The sequence below is a fragment of the Maylandia zebra genome, linkage group LG20 (assembly GCF_041146795.1).
Source record: "Maylandia zebra isolate NMK-2024a linkage group LG20, Mzebra_GT3a, whole genome shotgun sequence".
Classification (NCBI taxonomy): domain Eukaryota; kingdom Metazoa; phylum Chordata; class Actinopteri; order Cichliformes; family Cichlidae; genus Maylandia; species Maylandia zebra.
In genome coordinates, this window is record NC_135186.1 from 1,648,710 (window position 1) to 1,676,604 (window position 27,895).

Below are 27,895 nucleotides of genomic sequence, written 5' to 3' on the forward strand. Positions count from 1 at the left end.
AGAATAGAAGTCAGTTGTAATAAATAAGAGTAAACCGTTATTGAGATGTAAATGTATTAAAACCATCTCCAAAACCAAACCAAAGTAGTATTTCAAAAATACTTTATTAACATGTTTGTCATGTTTCAGACATTCAAAACTTCCTGCTCCTGTTTGTAAAGCAGCTTCAATCAACCTTTTCTCAAATTTCGTTGTGACATTTAAGACAGAGCCACTGGCCAGACATTAGCCCACGCCCACTCCAAGTGGAAGAATGTCTTGCTTTTGTTATTGTGGCAAGATGAATATTTGTACGATGTAATACACAAACAATTTGATCTGGGCTCTTTCTGAGCAGGAGTGCATACAGCCTTTGCCCTGTACTTCTTTATTTTGGCTCTGAAGGAGACACATGCGTAAACTCTGGCGTTTCATTCCCCAATATGTTTTTTTTTTTTTTTTATTCAAATTCTGTTTTACAGTTTTGTCACATTGGTGTAAAATCTCTTCATCTTTACGGTTCTAGCTTAGGGCCAAAAGACATCACTGTTACTCTGGTTTTTGCCTGTTCACAACTCAAAGAACGACCATACAGTGACTAAGGGCTCCTGTACACCACGCAATGATGTTTGAGCTGCTAATCTAGTTGTCAGCTACTTTTACACACAGACTAGGCTGATGTTATGTAATATTAATATGGCTGTATATTGTGTGCATTCATCCACAGTGAGTCCAGTACACAGTATTGTGAGATGACTGTATACTGGACCTCAAACAGTACAGGCAGGATGCAGGGCTCATCGGGGGGAAGCTGTAATGACGTCTGCCAGAGCCAGTGTGAGCACGACTGCACATATTGTGTCCAAGACAATAGACCACTGTCTGCAGTGCCAGTTTAAGCCATCGCCATGGAGAAAGACAGAGACCGAGGTGCAGGCCGAAGCCTCTCCATACAGTCGCTCCTGCATTACTTTATGTAGGTTTCAGTGGATTAATGAAGTGTGAACAGGCTGTAAATTTAGTCCTTTGTGTCAGAAGAGAAAGCTGTGGAAAACAGCACTCTGCTGACACAGCACTTGGTGAAATAGAACTTTCGGGGTCTAAAATAAATTGTCTGACAAAAAAGGAATCAGGACTGAAGCTGATGTATAAAAGGAGACTAAGTGGCACACACAGGTTGAAGAGAAGCAGAGGAAAACAGCAGACGTAAAGCTGTGTGCAGCTCATAGCTGTGAGAGAAAGTCCACAAAACCCTTCTCTGTAAACAAACATAACACAGTGCCCAATGCATGACATTTATAAAGTATATGCACATAAATACAAACATACATATAAAAGTAAAGTAAGCGGGTTGGTCCTTCAAACAAGCTTGTGTTCTGGTAGAGAACAAACAGGAAAGAAGCAATAACAGAGTGAGCTGCAGAGGAGGCTGCTTTAAAAAAAGAAGGCTGATTTGTTTTGCTTTTAAACAGGTGTGTCAGTCTTTCATATTTGCCGGCGGCACATCTGCGTCTGTGAAGTCCATGGAAGCCATTGATTTAAGGTTTCGCTAGGTTTGCTCTGTGTGTCGGGGAGGGGCTAGTCCTCCCTCAGGTGCTGTGGCCAACACTCTGGCTGTTCACAGAATCTGGCAGCCACCCCTCTTCTTACGCTTGCGCACCTGCAGTGCCGCTCTGGTCGCCATCTCAAACACGTCCCGCACTCCGTCCTTGGTCTTGGCTGAACACTCCAGGTAGCCAAAGGCACTGATGCGGTTGGCCATGTCTCTGCCCTCTTCAGGCTTTACTGGTTCCTGGGTGTCATATATAGAAAGCCAGTTAAAATTTCAGTGGTTGTGCGTGGACATTTATCTACTGAGAGGATGTGTTTCCTTTAACACAAAAACCAAAACCCCCCCCCAAATACAAGACCTGTTTCATCTTGGCGAGCTCTCTGCGTGTGTGTTCATCATTCCTAAGGTCCTTCTTGTTGCCCACGAGGATGATTGGGACATTGGGACAAAAGTGCTTCACTTCAGGTGTCCATTTCTCAGGAATGTTCTCTAAAAGAATAAAGAAAAACTCCATATATGAAAATCAGAGCATTAGTTTTGCACCAGACCTTTTTCCTCCTGTAAGGACAGTCACTAGTTTCCCTTGTGACTGTGCACAAAAAAAAAAAATACCAAGAGGTCACTGAGAGCTAGTGTCACACACACAGTCGGCAAAACAAGCGATTTCTCTCTGAACAGAGATTACATTTTGTGTTAGAGTAGGAATATCCTAAAGCATGGATGAGGAAAGCAAAGAATGGCTGTAATGCTAAGTTACAACCCTTATTTTCGCTCTTCTAAAAGACATTTATAGTACTTCGTGACTTTTGTCTTCTCTGTGGCCATGGCAATGTTAAAGGACTGACAACACAACAAAAGTAAACACAAGCATCCCACACTACCGGTTGCTCCACATATCTAACCAAGCCCAGAGACCGTGACGCTCTGCTAAGCTTTGCTTAACACCTAAGGACTATAAAAGAAGTTCCCTGCTGAGATTTTGAGGAGATGCTGAGGTGGTAGAGGAAACTGCATTTAAAAGCTGCGCCCAAAAAGTTTCCTGCATCTCATCCATAGTAACTGCATGTTCCTGGTGAACCCTGTCCAGTCCGTCATGTCTACCATAGCAATCAAAGCTACAAAGGTCTGCTGATGCCCAGACTTCATTCCTAAAGTTCATTGGAGGAGCGACTGTAATCTCGTGTGTGCCTACATATTAATGCATTGTAATGCAGTTCAACCAGTCAAGTCATGACTTTTCCATGACAGTGGAAGATGGAATTTCAACAGCAGGTTACGATACCAATGAAATATGTGGGAAAACCCTTTGTAAGAAGATGTAGCCCCATGAGCAGATAAAATCTGGAACATTTCCCTGCCAGGTGACCTTTGTTGTGAAGTAATCTTACAAAAGAATAATACAACACTGTCTCAGGAACTCGGAGACTTTGCTTGTTGATTTCAGAAAAATATCTTAACTGGGGCACAGCAATGAACTAAAACACACTTTCACCGCCGCCTTACCTAAACTGTCAGGACTGTCTATGGAGAAACACATGAGGATTACGTCTGTGTCAGGGTAGGAGAGAGGCCTCAATCTGTCATAGTCTTCCTGACCTGCTGTATCCCACAATGCCAACTCCACCTGAGAGAGAGGAAGACAAAGAACAAAACATATGAAGCAAGCAGCTCCAACACAGAGCACACACTTGCTAGCATTAAAATACAAAAACAGATTACAGACAACAAAATAAATCCCATTGGACAGAGGGAGGAACATAACTGAGAACAACTCAATCCTCCACTATCGGGCCTAAACAGCAAGTCTGCAGAGGTGGAGGTGGTTCCCACAGGATCTCAGCTGTTAATCAAGCTGTTAGAAATCCCTCAGCGCCTCGCTTGCTCCAGATAAAAGAAAACGCTTGCAAAAATCATTTGCGAGAGGTCAGCATGAGCTGTAGCTCTAATTACAATGCAACCACAAGGAACTACATAGGAATGTTTAGTACACACTAGCCTAGAAATGTCACTTCATGAGGAAATTATGGCTTTTTTAAAGTCAAAACTAAACTGAGGATTAAACTGCATTATTTATGCATTTTATTCTTCTGCTGATTTCATTTGCAGTATTTTTTCTACTAATCACAGCTGGAGAACATCTTGATTGTAGTCCAGAGTGCAACAACAGTACCTCAACAATTCTTCTGGGCTTTTCTTACATCTCACATGTTTCTTGTTGGCTCACAAGCTTCTTAGCAAGATTGCCCAGACACCGCACTTACAGTCTACCACAGGAAGGGTATTTTCAATATTTAATGAGATATAACACGTAAACTGTTGTAAAATAAGCTATTTCACACCAGGAAGAACCTCAGTCAGCTGCCCTTTGCTTCTATTACCAGTAGATGTCTCTCAGGAGTCAGGTTCCCAAGAGAAATCTTTTTTTCTTAGTAATGTTAACTGTAACGTAATATAAGGTCAAACAGTGTGTTATAAAATATTTCACTGCATCAAATAAAGTTGTTACATTTTAAATTCTTCCATCACATTCAACCTACTGAAGTAAAAACCAGCTGATCCCCAATTTTACAGCACAGGAAAAAGGAACAGGAAACGGGACATTAGTCATGATGTATTAGGAGAGGGGTCCCGACCTTGCACAGGAAGGTGGCACTGATCCATTTCCTGTTGCTAGCTGGAGATCTGCGGCTTTATAACAATGAAATAGCACAAATCAGAGGTGTGGACTCGAGTCACATGACTTGGACTCGAGTCAGACTCGAGTCATTAATTTTATGACTTTAGACTTGACTTGAAAAAATGTTGTAAGACTTGTGACTTGACTTGGACTTTTACACCAATGACTTGGGACTTGAATTGGACTTGAACCGGTTTACTTGAAAAGACTTGATATTTTACCCCAAATATAAAATTTAACACGCATATTATATAGAGATTGAAAATGTGACGTCATTCACGGGTAGAACCGCAAAGGATTCTGGGAACTCGTGGCAAGCGGTACTAGCGCACGCAGGCTTTCAATTAAAATCAGTTATACAGCGATAAAAAGAAACACAAAAATGTCAAGAAGCTTTTGTATTATTAACTGCAATAGCCGGTCGCATGACAGCCACGGGAAGCCGACGGGTAAAGAGATCGGTTGTTATCGGATTACGTCGTTGAAGAGAAATTGTTCGAGCCATGTTTCCGAAGTAATAAAGAGGCGACTGGATTGCAGCCATTCAAAGACCAATTATAACGTCCCAGAACACTCCAGCTCACAGGTTAGTCTGCTCCAAGCATTTCCACACAGGTCAGTCTGCTGTTGTAGTTAATGCGTCATTTTTCTTAACATAATTGGTGATATAGGTTACAAGCAAGTCTGGCGCTGAACAGAAATTGTCGCGCTATGCTCCTTTGTTTATTGTGCATAAATAGTGAATTGTCCTGACACAATATTGCGTTTCGCTTCTGTTATTATGGTACATTGACAAAAACATATACTTTTATTCACAGGATAAAACTGTTGTTTTGTATCACTAATTGCCCAGTGCGATTACAGCATACAATATTATTGTCACTGCTACATTTCTGTGATGCTACCAGAAATTATTTCCACTGCTAATTAATTACCGTTGAGCTCAAAGGTTATATTAATAAACGGTTAACGAATGTGTATTTATGACGACGATTTGTGAGACTGGTAAACTTATGATACATACGATGGTCTTTACTTTCTACACGGTGCATTTCAAGGTCCTGCACCCATCCGTCGGTAAACTGTACCTGGGCTTGTTGCAGTGACCGGAAGTTACTAAACTTCATGAGTGTATGCACTCACTCCAAGAACCGTATGATTATAAATATGCATATAAATATGCTAAGGTGAGATAGCTGACTTCATCTAACTAGCAAATGTTGTCCAGGCTACGTTGGTGATGCAGTTTTTTTTTTAAATGATATTTTAAAAAAAATATCATTTATTTATGTATGATATTTTTGTCATGCGATTTTAAAGCCGGTCCTACAAGCGCATCCAAGAATAACATGCAGCTTATCTCAGAACTGTCGGTGAAAATTATTCTTGGAGCTAGGTTTAATTGAGCTGCATTTTAAAGAGGTGCAATTTCACAATTTGTGTATATTTTCTAAGTTCACTATTTTGTCATGTGTTGAGAAAAACACAGATTTAAAAATTACATGGTCTAATATTTACATTTAGCATAACTGCAACATTATTTTTTCGTTTTTTTTTTTTAAGACTCGAAAGGACTTGAAATTCAAAATTTCAGACTTGTGACTTTACTTGGACTTTTACACCAGTGACTTGAGACTCGACTCTGACTTGCCTGACATTACTTGAGACTTGACTTGAGACTTGAGGATAAAGACTTGAGACTTACTTGAGACTTGCAAAACAATGACTTGGTCCCACCTCTGGCACAAATATTCTCTCAGAGCAGGCACTTATTGCCGTCAATCTTGATGGGATGTGGTCCACAATCAACAGAGTCAAAGAGTGTCACATAAACCTGCCTGTTCCAAGAAACAGCTCAAATTTGCTCTTAGATTCTGCACTTGTGTAAATATTATATAAGCAAAAGTAGTGAGAGTAGGAGTAATACCTCTAATATAAAATGTCTCCTATTAATATTATCAATACATACACAGTGTAGTCAGTCTTTGCTCCTTTATTACAAAAGTATATCCTTATACTTTCATTTTCTTCATTTAATAACTGAAGGTTCACAGAGAACATTAGTACCCAAAGCACGCGATAAACAATCTGCAAACTCGTTTTTTTGGACTCTTATTTGTTCTACTTTTCAGAAACAACCTAACTACTGTTTAAATGGCACCACAGGAGAAACTTGGAGGGGAAATACTAAAACCTAACAAATGTCTTAAACAGTGACAAGGAGCTCCAAATAGATGCTGATGTTTTGTAAGAATCACAAATAAATGGCTGAGAGCCACTGAGTAAAAAACAAAAAGAAAAAAAAAAAAGAAGCTTTTATTACTTTTCCAAACAAAAAATAAATGTCAAATGGAAACTTGAACCTCTTTAAGTGAAGTTGTTACAAATACACAAAGGTCAAACTATTACTTCTATTTCAATAGTTTAAATTATTCATAGTCTTCAAACTGAAAACCGATATTTCAAATACGACGTATGTGCAAATTCCCCGCAGTTTGTGCGATTCCGTGTGCGTCAATGAAACTGTAAGTGTTAATACTTTTGACAGGTTAACTGGTATGAAAATAGTTATAGTTGTTTGTGCATGTTAAAGCTAAAGTTATGCCCCGGTACACAGATATCACGTTAGTAGGTTTATTTAATTAATTTGCACTAAGTTAATACCAGTGGCCAGAATCTCCTCCAATGATTACATCCCGCGGTTAAAGGATTTTTCTGTTGTTTATTGTTTAGTTTAGCTGCTGTTAGCTTGCCACATTTGTGCCTTAGTACTAGCAACTGGGAAGATTTGCGCTATTTAGCTAACTTCGGGTCTTACGGCGACCCCTAGTGGACATTGTAAAATATTGCTGTGTCTGAGTAGATGATGTGTTCTGATTGTTGCTTGGATATCTTTGACCCTGCTAATTATAGTATTACCTGTTTCTGTTTCCAGACAACCATGCTTATAGTCACCTATACTGCATCTGCCACAATTAGAAGTGCATATCTGGCTGCATCACAGTTGGATTTATCCTGGCAAGCCCTGCTGTAACCAGTTCTTCTGTGAAGCTTCATTAAAGACGGTGAACTAGACTCCTGGACTGCAGCAGTCTTTCTGACTGAAGACTTGGGCCAGACTTGTATACCCAGCACTTCCAGTACATATATATTCTACAACGTACCTGTTTGGTATCAACTTCAATGTCAGCGATGTAGTTCTCAAACACAGTGGGGACGTAGACCTCTGGGAACTGGTCCTTACTGAAGACAATAAGCAGGCAGGTTTTCCCACACGCACCATCCCCAACTATCACCAGCTTCTTTCTGATTGCAGCCATCTACAAAACACAACAGTTTGATTAGTAAACACGTTTGTGATGATTAGTGAACTGGTGAGAATCAAGTGCTTTCAAACAGGGAAGGGAGCCACAGAATTTTGTCTCACAAATCACCAAACACAAAGGTAAAGGAGAACAGATGTGCAGGGATGTGATCTCAGATGGATTTATATAAAGAGTTGTAAAGAGTACAGCACAGCACAAAATACTGATGCCAGCTTGCCTGCATCGCCTGCGGTCTACATGCTGCTGTACACTCATGACCTCTGTGCCACAATCATAATGATCTTTAACATGTCACTTCTACATCCCTGTGGCCAAGTGATATACAGCTCACACTGGTTTGGTCTGACACCTCGATGCTGCACACATTTCTCTTCTCTCATATCCCTGAAAGGCATAGATTTGAGTGAAATGTGGCTAGTCAGAGACCAAGAGGGGGACACACACACACAGAGATCAATAGCCATCTCCCACGGGCTGACAATAATGGAGGGAAGGCAGCCGGAGATGGGACAACACACTGGCTGCCTGCCAGCAGCTTCAGCTTCCACCAGCCTCAAACTACCTGGACCAAGATTAGGATCAAAACCTCTGCAATCACACACACACACACACACACACACACACACACACACACACACACACACACACACACACAGTAATAACTGATGAAAGATGTAGTAATATCTCCCAATTATTTAAAGTAGTCACTTGAGATGATGAACCAATAAAAAACCAGATCTGCTGATTGTTTCTGTTTTATGACCTGCAGCACGATTTGTTTATTTATTTTTTGCTGGTAAAAATTGAATGAATTCGACTTACTCGACACCAAATATAATTTATAGTACCTGGTGAACAGAGTTTAGCAGTAACGAGTCAGACATTTCCCTCAGGAGGCCAAACTGACAGGATGACCTTTGGACTCGGTGGAAGTTTTGTTAAACAACTGTTTTGCTACTTGAAAGGTGAGAATATCTCTGGGCTCGTTTCCTCTACTCCCAAATGACCAAACGAGGGATACGGCACACACAGGTAGAAATGAAAACTCGTGGTGATTAATAAGCACAAATACACCTGAGCACACGTTTAAGCCTCTTTCAGACAGAAATGGTGGTCTGTGTGGCTAAAAAGACCCGTTTATGTTGCCTTTGCTCATTCATACCAAACAAAAACAGCATAACGCCACTACAGTGCGTGCTTTCACATGGCATGCCAGCATCCCAGTATCAGAGGCATGACGCCCCAGTCCTTTGTGAAACAGGTCTGGGCGCTTGGCAGCCATCTTGAAATGCCTCTGGGTTTTTAAAGCTTAACGACAAGAGTGTGTGGGTTTGTGTGCGTCTGGGAGTGTTAATTAATACTCTGCTGATTATTTCTGCAAATTACTTTCCGTTGAAGTTCTTTACTTTTACCGCCATCTTCCTGTTGCAGGATGTTTCCACAGACTTAAATGCCACACCTCTCATTATCTTTCACATGAGTGCCACCAGGAAAAGCCTGAGTGGAAAAGCCAGTGACTCATCACCACTAATCAAAAGTCCTATCAAATACTCATATCATTGAAAATAGAATAATAAAGATAAAAAAAGTTGTTTCCTTAAAAATGTTCTGTGGGTGGAGCGCCGTGTCGCCGTGGACTCTAAACCTTCATAAAAGCTGAAGCTAATATTTTCTAGTAGCTTCTGAAAGCCTACTTACAATGAACCACTGACCCTGAACAAGCCTCCATCATGTTGTGGGCCTCAGTCATTCTCCTCCCCTCGTGGGAATAACAGCTACTAATTTTTACCACGAGAATAAAGACGATCGTTCCGTCTTCTTTTTTCTCCTACACATTAAATCAGGACAGTGTGTTGTCAGTTTGTCTCTTGAGAGAGCCACCTGTTCTCTCTGATAGCAGGCTGCTGCTCCCCCATACATCATACTGTCACTGCCAGAGGGAAGACACACAAACTCATCCAGAAACACATGCACACGTGACTTGGAGCTACAGCGCAGCCCCAGAAAGCTTCACAAAATGGGGCTAGTCCTGCAGAGTTTGTGCTGTGATAAAATAATGCGGCATATTGATGATCGTGGCACTCAGAGCAGGCTCCCCACTGTGACAGTGGCAGCAAATGGTGCTTACTGGGGATAATGGCCCCTTTACTTTGCATTAATGTGTCTGTGTGTGCATACTGTGCCAGGACAAGGACAGGAGCAGGCACTACGAGCGCTCGTTCCCTAAATAAGAGTTACATACCGGTGTGTTCCATTACCCTTAGATTGCGGATAGAAACAATTCACTTAAAACCTTCATACAATATTCATACCATACACGGTTATAAAATATTCACACATATAACATCTGCATTTTTTCTCATGTATTATGCAAGATCAAAAGCAAATCAATGAACTAATACAACAGTAAGTAAACACTAATAACCAGATTGACCACAGGAGGAGTCTTCTCAGAGATAAGTAGTGAACCGAGGCTTCTTTCAGGAGGTAAGAAAAGGAACTCTGATCAATTCATCTCACCCTAAAAAGTGATTTATGTCATCCTTACACATTTAAATAACTGCCAAGCATTGCCTCTGCTATTATCAATCATCTTTCTCGTTTATCTTTTAGACTCCTTTAAGTGACTTCCTGGTAAGAACAACATGAGAGCAACTGGAGAGGAAGAAGTGAAGCTTGTGGGACTTCACCAGTTTTGTTATTTACCATCATTCTTCCTCACCGAGTTTCTTCCACTGGGTCATTTTCAATAAGCTTTACTGGAAACGGAGCAAACAACCATTTTGTATTACAGTAGTAACATTGTCCATGCTGATCACTGCACAAAGGCCTCCCATAGTTAAGCATGTTAGGTTACTTGTTGTGCTGCTTGTAGCTTTAAATGTACACGTGGCTGCATTTAAAACACTTAACAAACTACAATGATATAAAACCACAACATTAACCTCATAAAAAGCAATTGCAAGAAATCCCACCCTCAACCTCCTACAGTTTTATTGTGACATGTTAGGCCATGTTCAAAAATCAGTAAGCGTGCCTTGGGTGTGTCACAGTTACAAGAATGGGATCCATGTGATGTCACAGTGGCCTTGCACCTTAAACACAAACATCAACTGTTAAGCTTTGGGTGCAAGTAAACTTTACGGTCATATTTGAGAAAATTCCAGTCAAGGCGCTCTTCATATATCACGTTTACAAAACATGTGACCAGTGTATGTCAAAATGCACTTGTGAATAACTGCACTGTAGCAAGCTCTGTGCTACTACGATCACTGCTGAACAAGCACAGAGACAAAGGCCGAGCTGAAGAAGAATGACAACATATCCTGAGTGATGAGCCATAGCGCACATGCAGCGACGGCCTAAGCACACGAGCCTCAAACAGGTCATATCAACGTGCGTGTTCGCACGTGTCTTAGGATGAACGAGCGGTTCTTGCATAATATTTGCCCTGCGTGGAGTAGCAAAGGACAAAGTTCTCATTTCCCACACAAGCAGCACAGATGCCGTTTTCTCCCTCGTTTCTCCTCGCTGGCAGGTTGTGACTCATATCTGCAGGGGTAACACATTAGCCAGTCTTGTTCACTTCAGGTGGTGGGGGTAAAAAAAACAAAACACAAAAATTGTCATGAAACACCAGGAGAAGGACTAAGACTAAAAAATAAATATATTTAAAACAATCTTCCTCTTCGTGACGTACGGACTGACCTCTAATCACAAACTCAAGGCACTCAAACAACCCTACACATAGTACCTCATTTGATTTGCTATCATGTACAGCAGAGGAGGGTGATTTAATGTTTTATATTATTTTATTTGGCTCACAATCTCAATTATTTAATGAACTGCATGAATCTCATCAATAAATCTATTACAACAACTTCCAAATGGCTCCAAATCTACAAAGCTAGATTATTTGTTGTGAAACAGTGAGGACAACACTAAATATAATGCAATGCAAAGTTGTAAGTTATTGAACTGAAGACAGTGGCAGCCAACAAAACAAGAGGGCAAACAAGCATTCTGAAAGACAGCAGAGATATTTCTGATCACAGCTTTCAGTGCGAAAGCAAAAAACCTTTTAGAAGGAATTAATTTAGCTCATCATTCTGCACCAAAAGATGGTAATCATCTTCTGACCAGCTCACCCAAACCTTTAAACAGCTTCTCTTCCAATAACACCTACCAGGCTTGGCTCAGTGTCACTGTTTTGGGGGTTTTCCATTTGGTGGTAGTACCTGGGACCAGGGCCCTGTTTCAGGAAGCCGGTTTAGAAAACTCAGAGTGAAAAACGATACGCAGGGTTGAGTAACCCCGAACTGTCCAACTCGGAATATTCGGTTTCAGAAAGGCTGATAACAATTAGTTCAATCAACGCGGAGTTGCGTCAACCCCAAGTGAAGCGCGCGGACGAGGATACATAAAGCCCTGATAAGCGGAGCACAGATTAAGCGAGTCACCATGGAGACGGAGGGAAAGAAGGCGCGGTCAATGTATTTCACAGCGCTTGAGGCCGAAATTCTGATGGCAGCATATGCCGATAACATGCAAATTCCGCGGAAAAAAGTAACACAGGCTCAGCTGCAAAAGACAGGGAGCATGCATGGCAAAACATAGCCGACAGAGTCAATGCGTGAGTGTTAATTTAAACATTGATCGAGGGATTTCCACCCATTCAACACGTTATTTTATCATATGTTATTTTATTTGTTATTTTATACATTTTATTTTGTGATGTGATGTGAGCGCAGGTGCAACCCAACAGGCCCCAAACGTTCCTGGCAGCAAGTAAAAATGAAATATAAAAATATAGTCCAAACAGGTAAGGTGTAATTGTATTATGAGCCATAGTGCTTGGTCTGTTTGTCCGATGTAAATCAATTGCAGTTAGAGGCTACATTAATTTTCTTTCTGTAAGCACTTATTGAAATTATCTGAGCACATTACAAGTACATATTTGCTTACTCTGTATGCTCAAATGTGGCCCGTTATAGCCAACAGAAAAAAAGCGGAGGCCCGAAAAACAGGTGGGGGTCCTCCACCACCACCACTCACAGAGGCTGAGCAGTTGGCCCTCAGCCAAAACAGTGGGCGCCCTGTGGCCGAAGGCATCTCTGCAGGGACATCCTCTGAGTCAATAACCCCGCAAGACACAAGTGCCTACATAAGGGGTAAATTCAAAATAATACATGATGTGCGTACATCCTTTCTTCACAGTCACCTTCGCAGTGCTACTCATTCATTTGATAAACTCTTCACCATAATGAATTTGTTTGTAGTGAAGTTATTTTCCTACTGATTTTGCCTTCCCTCAGTCTTGGTTGTCTTTGAGAGCATAATGACAATGAAGTGTAAGGTGATTGGTATGTTTGTTAATTGCCATTTGGTCCCTTGTAAGTTATAAGTGACCTGTATAAACCTCATATTCTATCAGTTGATGGTGATGGTGTACTGCATCTGGTGCAGCCTCCTGTTGAGCCAGACCAACATGCAGTTGTGAGTAATACTCCACAGATTATATGAGTGTACAGTAGACCAGCAATGTTGTTTATTTCTTTACTACAGGAAAATAATGAAGAAACATTGACAGCTGTTACAGAGGAGGAAGCAACAGAGACACTTTATGAGGTTTACATCTTTTAATACTTTGTGTACAGGAAACACAGGTGACCAATAAAGCCAGTTGAACAAAAAATCTGTTTATTCTTCTTTCAACATGTTGAGGTGATGGGTCAAAAGAAATGATTGTGACATATGGTGTCTCTGACTGCGCTTCCATCTTGTATGTCCGTGGGAGGGTCAGGATGTTCATGGTTTGGATCACTGCTGATGTTTGGTTCAGAAGGACAGTGTTCTCCTCTAATTGTGGCAATGTTGTGAAGAATCACACATGCCACAATAATGTCACATGCCCTTTCTGGGGTGACCCTGAGTCTTTGCAGGCACTGGAACCGGGCCTTAAGCATTCCGATAGTCATTTCAACTCTGGCTCTTGTCCTGCAATGAGCCAGATTATATCGCTGCTGTGGGCCCGGTTCAGGGTCAGAGTAAGGGGTAAGCAAATAGGGTAAACATGGATACCCCCTATCACCAAGCAAGTAGCCAGTGAACTCTCCTAAGACAGAAGGATACACTTCAGTTCAAATGTCCCTGAAGCAATTGGTCTTTATATATTTTAAAGTATTCTCAACTCACCATGTCCAAATTTTGTGCTCAGTGTACATTCACGGAATATTTGTGAGTCATGGACAGAGCCTGGCCACTTGGCTTCCACATTTGTGATAATGTTGGCAGCATCACATATGATCTTCACAGTGCAGAGAACACAAATTAGCATCCATTACTATGATGAAATAATTTGTTAGTTTGAAATGCTACAGGGAACTATGTACCTGTACATTAATGCTGTGGAAAGACTTCCTGTTCACATAGTCTCCTTCATTTACTGAAGGAGCAATGATTGGAATGTGAGTGCCATCTATACAGATGCCTGGGAACCGTGAAAATAAATGTAAAATTTAAGTAGTAGTTCAAGTATCACCACATCATAAATTAAGTTTTGGTCATCCTGCTACCTACAATTTTGTGGCATCCCTCTTTGATAAATCTTATGGGTCTATGACCGGGGAACACCACAAACGAGTACAGGAGACGTTTCAGTGCAACTGTAACATTCCTGACTGCCCGACAGACGGTAGCCTTGGAAACGTGCTCAGCGTCACCAATATTATACAGAAAGCTCCCGTTTGCAAAAAACCGAAGTGCAATACAAATAATATGTACAGAACTGAGAGCATGTCCGCGATGTGTCACATGCGTAATATATGGCCTGAGGATGTTATCCAAATAAATTATAGATTGTGCTGAGAAACGGTGACGTTCACACAGAAAATCATCAGGAAATGATAAAATGTCCAAACGCGCTCTAATCACTCTCTCCCGGCGGAGAGCTCTGCGGAGAATTTGGGCTTCAACATCTACTGGCTCTTCAAGGAAGGGGCACGCCATGTCCGACACTTCCTACTGTCAGGTTTCCGACAAAGGGGCGGAGACAGTCAGGGTTAGTTGTAGTAAACCTGCTAGGGGGCAGGTTAGCTTCACGGAGTGTGTCGTCATAGTGACTCACTGAGGCTTCATCTGAACTCGCTTTCTGAAACCGAAAACCCAGAGTTTTCGTTAACTCAGGGTATACTTACTCAGTTTTTCCACTAAACCGGCTTCCTGAAACAGGGCCCAGGTTTCAATTAAGCTGAGTCGAGCTGAAAATGAGACATCAGCAGACCGCATGCCACCGATTGACCACTCCTTCACAAGTCTCAAACCTGCCATTTTTGGAACTAGGCAAACACTGCTTCAATGATGAGGTGCAGACGTTACCATCACCTCCATGTCATCCATTGTTTGTTTTGTGTTGCATACAAATGACATCACAGGATTTTTTTGGGCCGTGTTACTGTAATGATCCCACCCACATTGATGTGGTGCTCAACTGCAATGGAAAAGGACAGAGTACAGTAGAGCAGAGCCGAGTAGGTGCAAGTGGAAAAGAGGCATAGATGGCCCAGTGGATTTCAATTTCCTTCTCTTGATGTCTCGAGCGTGCCAGCTGCTGTATAACACCCTGCTGTGCTGTTGAAAAGCACAGCGCTGTGAGTGGGTGAAGCAACTGTGAAGCTGCATTTTGATTTTTGTTAACAGGCAGCTGTTTTGCATAATTGGTACTGCGGAGTTCAACACCGTCAGAGCTGATATGGGTTTAAAAAAAGCTTTTGTTTCCAGAGGAGCTTCGACTTTTAAATGACGACTATTTGAACATCGATATTTTATTCTTGCCACAACGAACATTTCTGTGTTCTACAAAACACATTACAAAAATCATCATAAACCACTTTAATGTCCATGTAATGCTCATCACCTGTGTATATGCAGCTTCTGATTCATTTGAGCAAATTCATTCACTCTGCCAATGTAGCCAAAAAACAACGAAGGGCTTTAACTTTACTGGACAGTGATTAGTGCTGGATGACACGTCAGCATGCATTCTTACAATGGATTTTTGAAAGAGTAAAGTCTAAGACAATATCAGTTATATTGACATAGACTGGTGCTGTTACATAAAGGTTTCTTTTGTAAAACTGCGGCAGCGTTTGCATCTCTACTTCAATAAAACTCTTCCGACTTATGCAACCCCACCCCCACTCTCCATCCTCGTCCTCTGCTGGGCATCTCTAGAGGAGATGTCCAGTGTGGGCGCAACAGAAAAATAATATCTCCAAGTTTGAAGATGTATGTTAACTTAATAATACAACAGCAAGTTCGTATAGACAACATACTGAGGAAAAAGTCACCTGGAGACAGCAGTTCTGCTTCTTATAAGTTTTATATTTCAGGCTTCGTTAGGTCTGAAGTTTAGAGATGTGGGCTGCACATTTTAAGCTATACAGCAGTTAGCTTGACAGTTAAACTGTTGAAGATAAAATACATTAATCACATTTAATGTGTCACCAATACCTCAAGCAGAGGACGTGAGGAATGCACACGTTCACCTCCCCCTCAGAAACATGCCACAGGGATTATCGTGCCTTATACATTCCTGTTAGTCGTGTCGCCTGCCGGATGTCTTCCAAAATACTAGATCACAACTCAGACTGAAGACCCAGAGAGTACACAGGCCCAAACAGGCAAAACCGGGGTGATTCAGGACAAATCTGAGAATATGACTGAAGATCTGTACCAACAATCCCATTTTCCATCAGGTCTGACGCAGAAGCAGGAAAGGGGCAGAAACATACTTGTTCTGAGTGCAAACAGAAAAATTTAAATTATCTGAGTGTCTGAACTTCCTGTTGTTCAGAGGTAGGGAGACGATACTCAATCTCTCATCTTCACTTAAAGAGACTACCAGCATCTGACCAAAGGTGGGAAAAAATATAGAATTAGTTGATCATAAAATCATCATTTTACTCGTCAGCAAGTCCTCCGTGTGACCAGATTCATCTCCCATATTTTCCTTTTCCATGGGAAGCAGCACAGCGCACCCCTGCTAGCTGTAAACTGACTGTACACTTCCAGGTGATGTATGAACAAACAGCTGTTAAAGAAAAATATTAACTGGGTATTAGCAGTTCACAATCTGACACAGTGGTTGGCCAAAGCTGCAAAGTGCATTCCATGCGATGATTAATGTCGGGTCACTAAGCGCTCACACACAGCCCTGTCTGACTGTGTAAAAATGTGGGAATACATAAGCCATGAGGAATCTCTCACCTACTTTCAACACCCCTCACCCTTTTCTTCTGAACACACAACATCCCTCTACAGCATCGCTAACTTTCTGTCTGCCAGAAAACAAACAAACATTTTCTAGGATCATTGATGTTTTTCAAGTCAATCTGAGGATTACTTTCTTGATTAATTGGTTGATTAATTAATTGTGTGATGTCTGAAATGTAAACATGAAATTAATGTGAGCTGAAGTAAAAAATGACAGAGACAGCAAAACTAAGTTTCAGTGCGAAAGCGATCGGGGACTATCCGTCTACCTGCAGGGAGTGTATGCCATCGATGGAGACAGTGTACAAAGTATGTGGTACAACTAGAGCTGGGCGATATGAGATTTTTTCATATCACGATATGTTTTTTTCATTTCAGGCGATAACGATATCTATCACGATATAAGCCAAATAACTATATTTGTAAGATTTAAATGTGCCGTTGCTCACAAGTAAAATGTGAAATAATCAGCAGCTTGTTTTTATTTAAATATTTATTTCCCATAATAAGTTCAACAGGGTAGATGTACTTAAGGAACATGAGACTTTTTCAGATAAATAAAGGCAAATATTGCAAACTACACAAAAGGCAGCCGCTAAAGCGTTTAAGTTTCAAAATAGAACAAACGAAACAGACTAAATTGTCAATTCCACTTAGAAACAAAATATTAATTCTAAAAATAAATCTTAGTTTGTTTTACAGAAGAACAGACAAAACTGACTAACTTTTGTCAATATCAAATAAACTGAGAACTAAAAGGAAATTCTCAATCTCTCCTTGTTGTATAGCTGAGCTTTTCAAACAGTTTTAACAGTTACTTTAGTCTGACAAAAGCCGAATGACGAATTAGCGCTTCCAGTCAGAGACTGAGGCTACGTCCACACGTACACGGGTATTTTTGAAAACGGAGATTTTCTGTTTTCGTTTTAAAAATAATCCCGTCCACACATAAAGGCAGAAATGAAGGAAAACGCTGCTATGAACATGCCAAAGCAGCAGGTGGTGCTAGATTCCTAACCGTGCAGAAATGTTGGCCAATCAGAAGTCTAGAAGCCTCGGTGGGAAAAAGTAAACAAAGCTGGGGCATAGAAGCAGAACCGAGTCGTATGTGTGGAGGGACAGTAACTGTGTGTATATGTAAGCATTTAAACACTGCAGAGAGTAGAAGTAACAGTATTGTAGAAATTCATTTCACCGAAACAATAACGTGGCGCACAGTGTGACGCATGCACCAGTTCATTGTATTTCCAGACTTGCTTTCGGCACAATTTACAGTGCACGCTACTCTGTTTTTTGTCAGACTTGAAATAGCCGAAATACCTTCACACTACGGAACTTCTATGGCTCTTCCGTTCGACAATCTCTCCGGCACTGGAACCATCATCTGTTTTCTCTTCGGTCACGCTCGGTTGATTTTTCTAGTCGGCACACTCATTTCCTCCATTACGCGCTGGCTGCTTCCCAAACAAACACACGTGCGGCTTGGCACTTGTGCTGTACGTAACAAGTCACGCGACGTGACGCTGCGGCTGTGATTGGTTCGGCTCTGCGCTACTTAATTTGGATTGGCTGACCTTTTTTTTTTTTTTTTTTTTAAGAGGACAAGAGCGGCGAGGTCTATCGCGATAGCTTAATTTCTCTATCGAGTAAAAGTTATATCGCGATACATATCGTTATCGTTCTATCGCCCAGCTCTAGGTACAACCAGTCTGTGGCTACTCCTGTTTATGCTGCCATTGGATTGTCAACTAGCTGTCGAGAAGTGTGACGTTATAACATTACGAAGAGTTAAAAACAATCAGAAGTGTCTGCTGCAGCCACTGTCTACATTTTTTCAAGCTGTATTATTATTATTATTATTATTATCATCATTTTATTTTTTACATTTTTAAATATATTTTTAATCTTTAATAGGGTTTTTGTGCTTCTCCCATTCCTGGTGAAGTTGCATAGTCATCTTTCTGTGCACTGTCTTTGTGGAAACCCATATGCAAACAAACAACATTTTTGGTACTATAAATCACAGATTAAGGAAAAGTACAAACAGGATTCAAAGCACATCACAAAACTACAGCTACATTCCAAAACCAGGCGATCGTGGCTCAAGAGTTGGGAGTTTGTCTTGTAATCGGAAGGTTGCCGGTTCGAGTCCCGGCTTGGACAGTCTCGGTCGTTGTGTCCTAGGGAAAGACACTTCACCCGTTGCCTACTGGTGGTGGTCAGAGGGCCCGGTGGCGCCAGTGTCCGGCAGCCTCGCCTCTGTCAGTGCGCCCCAGGGTGGCTGTGGCTACAATGTAGCTGCCATCACCAGTGTGAATGTGTGGATGACTGGTTGTGTAAAGCGCTATACAAATACAGGCCATTTACCATAATAATTAAGTCAATTAACCTGTTCTCATAAACAACAACTCGAAAATGAAAGTCGATTAATTACCAATCCCTAAGTGGGGCCATGCATAACGCTGATCAGCATTTTTGTTAAATTTCCTTAAACATTGTCATTAAAAAACATTTACATTATTTTTTGCCAATCAACTAATCTATCAATCAAATACTGATTATAAACCAAAGCACTAACAAACAAAGTCTAAATTATTGGTAGTCTAAATACAGCTGATATTTCGAACTGTGTCTTAAAAGCACTTTCAGTATCACAACTGGCAATTTCAGACTGGATATTTTCTTTTTTCATTAATCTGCTTTGATGAATTGCTTTGTTAAAACAAACCCACCTGTAATACCCAACATTCACATTCACCAAGCACCTAGCCATGCAATCTGCAAGAACACATCATTATAATGAGCTCACTAAATTTGAGTGGTTTAACAGGATGCCACTGTTTCAACAAGTCAGATTGTGAAAATTCTTCCCACCTTGATATTCCACGATCGACTGCGAGTGATTTTATTGCAAAGTGGAAGTGTTAAGGAACAACAGCAACTCAGCCGTGAAGGGGCAGACCATCTAAACCATTCTTAACATCAGCACAAAAACATGTGCCACTTTATGGCACGGGTTTCCAGGATGAGTACTTCCTCTTGGTAAAATGTGAAGGCAGCCCCAGAACTTTTATCCCTCGAGTCCATGTAGTTCGTCAGTCATCCAGGTCATGGTAGTAAGAGCTAGGAAAGAAACTGACTGGACTTCTTTAAGTTTTGTAAAGACATTTTCCCCTCTCAGTTCTGAACTGAAGGAGCATCTTGTATTAGAGGTAAAATGTCTTCACGTTGAGTCACTTTCCTTTCAAGCTACTTAAACTTTTATCTCTAGAGTATATCCTAATATACTGGTCAGCCAAGCTAACATTTTCAAGGTTGAATCAAACTTAAGAGCAGAAGTGACTGCTCAAGATCCAGGCCAGGGAAGGAGCTAAAGTCAGAGAACCTAGCTGGAGCCCAAAATAGGACAGAGCCATTGAGACTCACCCAACCCAATTTATCACCGTGCACACAACTCGGCTGAGAGCAGAGGACGAAAGAGAGAAATCTCACACAGAATCATCCCTTCACCCGCCTCTTGGTTGCAGTACAAACAAAAGTCAGAAAGCTGGAGGGAGGAAAGTGAAGCACTGTGGTCAAAACTAGAACACGAGTTGCTGCAGCAGCAAACGATATGGAGAAACTTAAAAGCATTAAAGTGCAGCAATGAGGCCTTTGATTAATATTCCATGAGTATAAAATAAACAAATCTTTGAATTAGTCATGGGCTGTCTTGGGAAAATAGCTAATCAGGACTTGGATAGAAATGAGGAATGCATTTTCGCTTTCCAAGATTATAAAGTGTGCATATGCACAGACACGCACCACCTCAGCTCGGCGTGGTGAAGGAGCCGACTTGATTGCACCCTGTTCCTAACTCTGTTTGCTCTTTTAGCTCCTCTTTTCTACCCATCCTCCTCCAGGCTCTTGTTCTCAATCAGCCCTCATCTCATCCCTCGCGTTCTCCCTCTGTGTTGCAGTGTGATGTCACCATCAGGGAGCTAATGTTGCATATCCTTAGGGCGCCGCATCCCTGCTTCTTTCTGATTCACACACGCAGCACAAATGAAATCTGAAAACGAAAGCTGACACACATGTGCACAGCCTGTATGGAGTCAATCCTCCAACTGTGTCTCTCATCTGTCCTGTCAGCCTGTGAAGCGAGTGCATTTTATCGAATGTAGCACTGAATCCTCTGAAATAGCTCATCAAATCTTATTAGGTTTAGCCATCAACAGTTGGAAGTAATTGAAGGCGAAAAGAACTACAAACCAACTACAAAGGCATGATCTTTAGATGCTGACAAGAATAATCAAAAACATGTTTTTACACTGTCTGAAAAGATGTATCCAGTTAATAGCTGCAGTCCAATTAGGCTAAAAACTGAAGCGCCAATTGCACAACTATTAGGATTGAAAGAATATAAACGGAGGGTTGCAAAGAACAATTATGTTCATTATTGATTTTCAAGATTAGTCCATATTTTTTTGGCAATGCAGTGTAAAGAGGACTTCTTTAAAATGGCTTTTTTAATGCAGTCAGTACTACAAAAGACGGGGAAAAACCAGCAGAAATCAGAACTGATAACTGGTGACACCAACTGAAAGCATTTACCAAAGAGCAGCCAAACGTTCTGCTGGAGCAAATACAGTGTCGATCCAAGCAATTTCCCAAAGGGAATCTTGACTCAACATGGAACAGGCTACAAGAGTCTGAGAGAGCAGTACTTCTGAAGTCTGTCAGGAGAAAAAAAAATGTTTACATTATCCCTTTAAGGCTTCCTGAAGCCTCAAACCCCAAGATCCAAACAGGAAACACTCCCAGACTTTTTTTCTCTTTTTTTGTCTGCATGCTGCCCATGTGTGGTACACCCCACATCCAACGGATGCAATCTTCCATGCAGCCATGCTTGTCGATTGCAGACAAATGACTAGAAAACTGAAAAACATGTGTGCTTCATCAGCGTGTAAAACAAGCTCCAGTTTGATCCGTTTCCAGGAAGACTGGCTTTCTTGGAAATCGCTACTATTGGAAGGTGGTCCATTCTAATACTTTGAAGATCTATAAGCACATCAGCTGATAAACACCTATGGTTTTAACAACCTTCGAACTCCCCATAGAAAGGAAAAAAGATCAAATCTCAGCACTCAAATCTAAACAAACCCTCCCATTTTTTAGCACCAACTTCCTAAATCGTTGCGTTTTACGTTTTTATCGAGTGCTAGTAGTGTGCTTCCTAAAGGTTAGGTGGCCGCAATCAATCGTTGAAAAGTAAAAATACAGCAGAGCGGGTCAGTCAAATGTCAAGAGGAACAAAACGAGGTGCAAACACCAGGGTGAAAGGACCTCTGGCTATAAAGGCATACATGCAGCTTTTGATCCACATTAGTCTTTCATGAAAGCTTTCATGACCTACAAAGCTATTCAGCTGTCTGTCTGGCCTCAATACTGGAAAAAGACGAGAAAAGGTCACATACTAAAAAAAATAAATAATAAATGGATCTTTGGCAGTTCCATCAGTTGGAGACAACGTCTTATTTTTATAGGAAATACAGTCCTCTGTGAGTATTTTAGGACAACTTAAATCCTATACAAAGAACAAGGCCTGTTCCAGTAATAGTTAAGGCCTAATGGACGTGTAGTTGTCCATTTGTTTTTTACTCCCCCTCAAGTCGAGCTTTTCTGCCGTAAACAAAACTGATGAGCAACTGGAGGAAATGGGAAATTTTCTCATTGGCTAATGATTTGCGACTAATCCTCACTTGCGACTCTAATAACGACCATATTATCCAACCCATTTTTTTATTCAGTATAAAATGAAACTAGCAACCAAGACCATAAAGATAAGAAAAGTGCTAACTGAGGTCACATGTGAAGGGAGCCGAGGACTTATTTCCCATAGATGTCTATACAACCGAAAGTCTCTCCTGCTCACTATGAACCCCCCCCCCCCCCCCCCAAAAAAAGACAGTTCAAGGCACTTCTCAAACCCAGAAGCGATATCCCTCTTTTACACTGTCTATGCTTCTGATTAATAAGTGGATTGGGTAACCAGTTGATCGACAGAAAATTAATTAGCAGCTAAGTTTGATTTATCATCCTCATTCAAGCAAAAACAATAAGCATCAACATGGCTCTTTGCATGCAACATTTTACAGACCAAACGATTAATCAAGAAAATAACTCTCAGCTTAATCAGTAATGAAAATACCGCTAAGGATGCCTTTACTGCCTTTGTAGCTGGTTATTATATTTACACTGCTTAAACTCTTTGTGGAATCTTTGCTGTGATTAATGATGCAATATAAACAGTAAGAAATATGTGTAATCTGGGTTATCATGTTTATCCAGCGCATTATCGGAAAACCTTGCAATGCATTAACTAATGCTATGTTTTAACTTCATAATATCTGTATGGATTCTGAGTGTGTGTGTGTGTACTCTTTCCCGTGTGCATTCAATAGTATATCCACTCCATGGTCTACAACAATATCCCTACTTTCTCAGCCCTAACACTGTGGATTACATCTCGTCACACGGCCACATCCTTTAATACCTCAGATCGGGGATTTCCTTTACATTTCCCTGCACTGATTTTGTTTTGCTTGTTACACTGGACAACACTTTCACTTCTGTCCACTACCTGCTGGGTCAGCAGTTCTGCTACAAAATATATATATATATATATATATATATATATATATATATATATATATACACATATACACATACACACATATATATATATATATATATATATATATATATATATATATATATATATATATACATATACATATATATATATATATACACACACACACACACACACACATATATATATATCATCATTCTTCCACAAAAATATTGACGTTGCAATCACACGCGCGCGCGCAGTGGACAAACCGAGAAGACCCGTTTTCGAGGACTCTTCACGTGCAACATCCTGAGTGTGCGCGTCAGCCTCGAAAGATGGGAGCAGCTGAGTTGAAGAATAGCAGAGTTTTGCAGATTTGACTCTGGCGCAGACCCAAATACCGGCAGTGCAGTTTTGTTATGGTGAACATGCCAAGACAAGGGAACAAGTCGCTGTTGAGATGTGAGGGTCTGCGCTACAGAAGCCGAGCAGCACAACAAGGGTGTGGTGACTGCCAGAGAGGAATTTCCTCGGGACAGACGAATGTAGTCTTTTGGGGTTTTTTATTTTAGTTCAGGTGAAAAGGACAGACTTCTGTCACCAAATATTGATAATTACATTTTTAAAAGCCACACAGTCGGTATCATGTATTCGAATAATTGAGCTTTCCGAGTATTCCTGCCTAAAAGAAATAAAGAAAAAACAAAAAAACATTTTGTTCCAGCTTACTGGACAAACAGGTTCTCAAACAGAAAGAACTTTCTCACAGCAATTAAAGACGGGCTCTAAGGCTCCACAGTTAAAGTCCATTTAGTTCAATTGCGCAAGTATCGAGTGGGTAGAAAGGCAACAACAACATCTTCTTTAGGATATGGTTGGAGAAAAACAAACAGGTGTGCCCTCCGTGTGTCCTTCTCCTTTGCCCCATTTTAAACATAATAATACGAATAAACGAACAATAATAACCTTAAAGACTGCTGGAAAACTTCTAAACAAGTAACAGGTTTCAACTCACCGAGGTGCTGCTGGAATCTTAAATGACTAAGGTTATCGCTCCACTCGAAGCGGTGCTTCTTAACTACTTTTCCTTTTAGTCTCAAGCGCTTTATTCACTCTACACGGCTCTCGGAGCTCCAGCCGAGTAAGCGTAAGTATAGAAGCATTTATTTCCTTACCTCTCTCAGACGTATCCTCTCAAAGTAGCGAAGAGCTCCGTGTTTCCCCTCCTGTGGTCGCCCTTTTTCCTGAGGAGCCGTAATCAGAATGAACGGCCGAGAAGCAGCCTACAGATAACTGACTAGACCCTCCCTCTCAGGTGCATTCAAAGACCGCTCGGAGACTCAAAGTTCTTTTGGTTTCAGGTTCAGGAGTGTTTCGACTACCTGCTATTTTGTCAACAAGCTTGTTTTCGCCACTTGAAAAACAAAAGCAAGCTATAACTATCATAATTATGTATAATTATCACAAATTTGTCACAAAATCGACTGTCTAACTCAAGGTTCTGAGAAAATAAGACGAATGGGAAGAGCAAATTGAAATTTGGAGTTATAAGGTAGAAACTTTGAATTAATGACTTGAAATTTTGACTTATGGGTGGCAAAACAAACAAACAAACAAACAAACAAACAAACACGCACACACATACATATACACTGATATGCACACACTCATCCCCCCTCCCTTTCCAAACGCCTTCGATGCTTGTTCCCTCCTGGGAACTCGGCGGGTCTGAGCCCGCGCTGGAATGGTAGCGCGAATGTTTCCTGTCCTCATGCTGTCCTCCCAGGAGCCCACCATAAGCAGAGGTCTCTTTTTTTCCTCTTGAACTTTCCCATTGTAGTGTATATTTCAGTGTTTTTTCTGTAAAGCTACCGATCTCCGACCTGTATCCCCATGTGATGTCTGTGTTGTGTGTGTGTAAAGTCGGGGGGGATTCTATTTCACTGCAGGGCAACCTGCACGTGGCGAATACAGCCTTGATTGATTGACTGATTGATTGATTGATTGACAGACAAACAAACAAACAAACAAACAAACAAACAAACAAACAAACAGGAACGCTTCTGGTGGAAACAGCTTTCCACAGTGCTGTGTGTAAGACAGTAGAAATGCCATTTCCATTGTTTCTTCTTTTATTTAGTAGATGGTAAAGAACAGCATGAAATTCTCACATCAGAGATTCTAAAATGTTTGCAATTTTTGCACTGGAATGAAGATGCAATATAAAATTCTTATAAATTTACAAACTACACCATTTGGCAATGCAGGCAAAAGCCAAATCTTATACAATGTGTCAACGTATACTCCATGCAACATAATACTCAATGTGGCTGCCCCTATTTTCAGATGTGAACAAGCAGTGATGCAAGCTGTATTAGTGGTTCTCATCACTTTACCTTACTGCAAAAAACAAAACAAAAACAAAAACTCTTGCATCCCTTTGGCGAAAATAAGACACTTTCGGCAGAGAGTGAGACACTGCATTCTTCTCCCAAAGCTGAGCTTAAAAAAGTCTAACTGCACTTAAACATCGCACAGTGTTTTCGGGTGCCACCGCCTGCACGCTATTGGCTGAACGGATTTAACCGTTAAATTGGCCCTCCCCTTTACGGTTAAAGAATAATGACATCATTTATGTAAAGATTTTGTTTTCTCGTTTGTTTTTTATGGATATATTAAGTCTTCATTTTAATCTGCTGTCATTATTATTCTGTCCCCTCTGGTGCAGTCTAAGAAAATGGACTTTGACCCAAGTTATTTTCTCCCACAGTGCAACAGGAAATCACACAAGAGGGATTTAAGCTTTTTAACATGCCATTCCCTCGCAAGTTCATTCACCCCAGGGTGCAGTACGCTGTGAAAACACAGCACGAGCTCCGGGGTAGGGTGAACATTTCACCTACAGTATGAGCATTATTAAGCCACAATAGCCTATTATGAGCACTCACAATCATATCATAACAGTTCTTTAAAAGTCACATTAGGGAGTTTAATGGTACCCAAAGAGAAATAGCTGGAAGCAAATTTCTGGTGCATTAGTGTAAAAAACAAAGTCTTAGTTGTTGAAACGTTGGAACCACAAGCCTCTACAAGATGCAGTATGTAATCTGGACAGCTCTCTGCAGTTTCCATGGTAATACCCACATACTGTAGTTTCAAATATAACGGTACACATTGGCACCTCCCCGTGCCACAGAGTACTGATGCTATTTCTGTAGGTTGTCCGGAAGGGGAGCTGCTGCTGGCTGATGTGTGATTACATGAGGAAGATGAGTATTTGAGATGGAGCCACAGTTTGTAAAAGGAAAGCTGCAAACAGATTTACATGTTTGCCTCCAGCTGTTTCTCCACAAACTGCTATTATGACCCATGCTAAATGGTTCATCTTGTAGCGTAATGTCTTTTGAGATGATGGTGCTTTGGACGCAGCAGTCTAGTGCTGAGAGCACCCCCCCCCCCCCCCCCTTTTTTTTTTTTTTTTGAATAGGCACACCCAAAGTCTGGTAGGATCTAAAGGAATCAAAGATTTGCAGTTTTAAAACTTAAAGTCAAGTCATTTGACTGGTGACTAAATTTGCTCAGATCTTTTATTTAGTGTGAGTTCGTGTTGTTAATTCGCTTTGACAGAGCTCAGTTTGGACATTTAAAATACCTTTATACCCCTGCCAGACTATGAACTGCTCCATAAAACAGAAAGAAGCTTTATAGTTTGCAGTAGATCATGAGGCATATTTCTTTGGATTAATCGTGATAGCTGACCCTCCATTTAACAACTGAGAGCCAAAGTCACAACATCGACAAGCTTCAGAGGCGTGACAGAATTTTGACGTCTGCATCTAGAAGCACTTCTTCATTTTTTAAATGTGACAGCAAAAAAACAAAAAAAGGAAAAGAAAGAGAGAAAAAAGAACTAGCAGCAACTCAAATAAAACATGTCAACATTAACAACAAGGCTATAAAAACTCTGTTCTCTAAACACCGGCAGGGTCTGCTGGCTGCAATAAAATAAATATTGAGTATTCGTTGTTGTTATGGACCCGAAATAATCACTGTTCAGTGGTATGGATTATAATTGGTGTTTCTAGGATTTAATGCCACTGCTGAGTCTGACCAAAATACAGAAAAAAGTAAAAACAATTACATTAAAGGACATTCTGAGCAATGATCCCAGAGTGTGTCAGACACTTAATGGTAATCTTAATGCCCTTTACACTGGTGTAAATCTCCACATGTGAGTTACCTCCACATGTTAGGCTGGTGTGTGTGTGTGTGTGTGTGTGTGTGTGTGTGTGTGTGTGTGTGTGTGTGTGTGTGTGATTCCAACGTGTCGTCTTTAAATGTGCGTTAAATAAATTTGGATTGGAAAGGGAGTGAAAGAAAAGCCAAAGGAAAACTTCTGCTTTTGTGTGTGTGTTTGTGATGAACAGTCAAGACACACATCTTGTGTCAGACAATAAAACAACAAGCCTGAG

The 27,895-nt window shown here is 40.9% G+C and overlaps 1 protein-coding gene across 1 annotated transcript; it reads right to left on the reverse strand.

Moving 5' to 3' along the window:
* Positions 1 to 85: 85 nt before the first annotated feature.
* LOC101476261 (rho-related GTP-binding protein RhoA-D) lies at positions 86 to 24,757 on the reverse strand. Its single transcript, XM_004558820.6, has 5 exons — positions 24,599 to 24,757; positions 7,373 to 7,528; positions 3,035 to 3,155; positions 1,890 to 2,020; positions 86 to 1,771 (listed from the first exon to the last, which is right to left on the reverse strand). Exons 2-5 carry the CDS (start codon positions 7,526 to 7,528, stop codon positions 1,598 to 1,600), a joined length of 582 nt encoding a protein of 193 aa, XP_004558877.1. The 5' UTR covers positions 24,599 to 24,757; the 3' UTR covers positions 86 to 1,597.
* Positions 24,758 to 27,895: the final 3,138 nt, after the last annotated feature.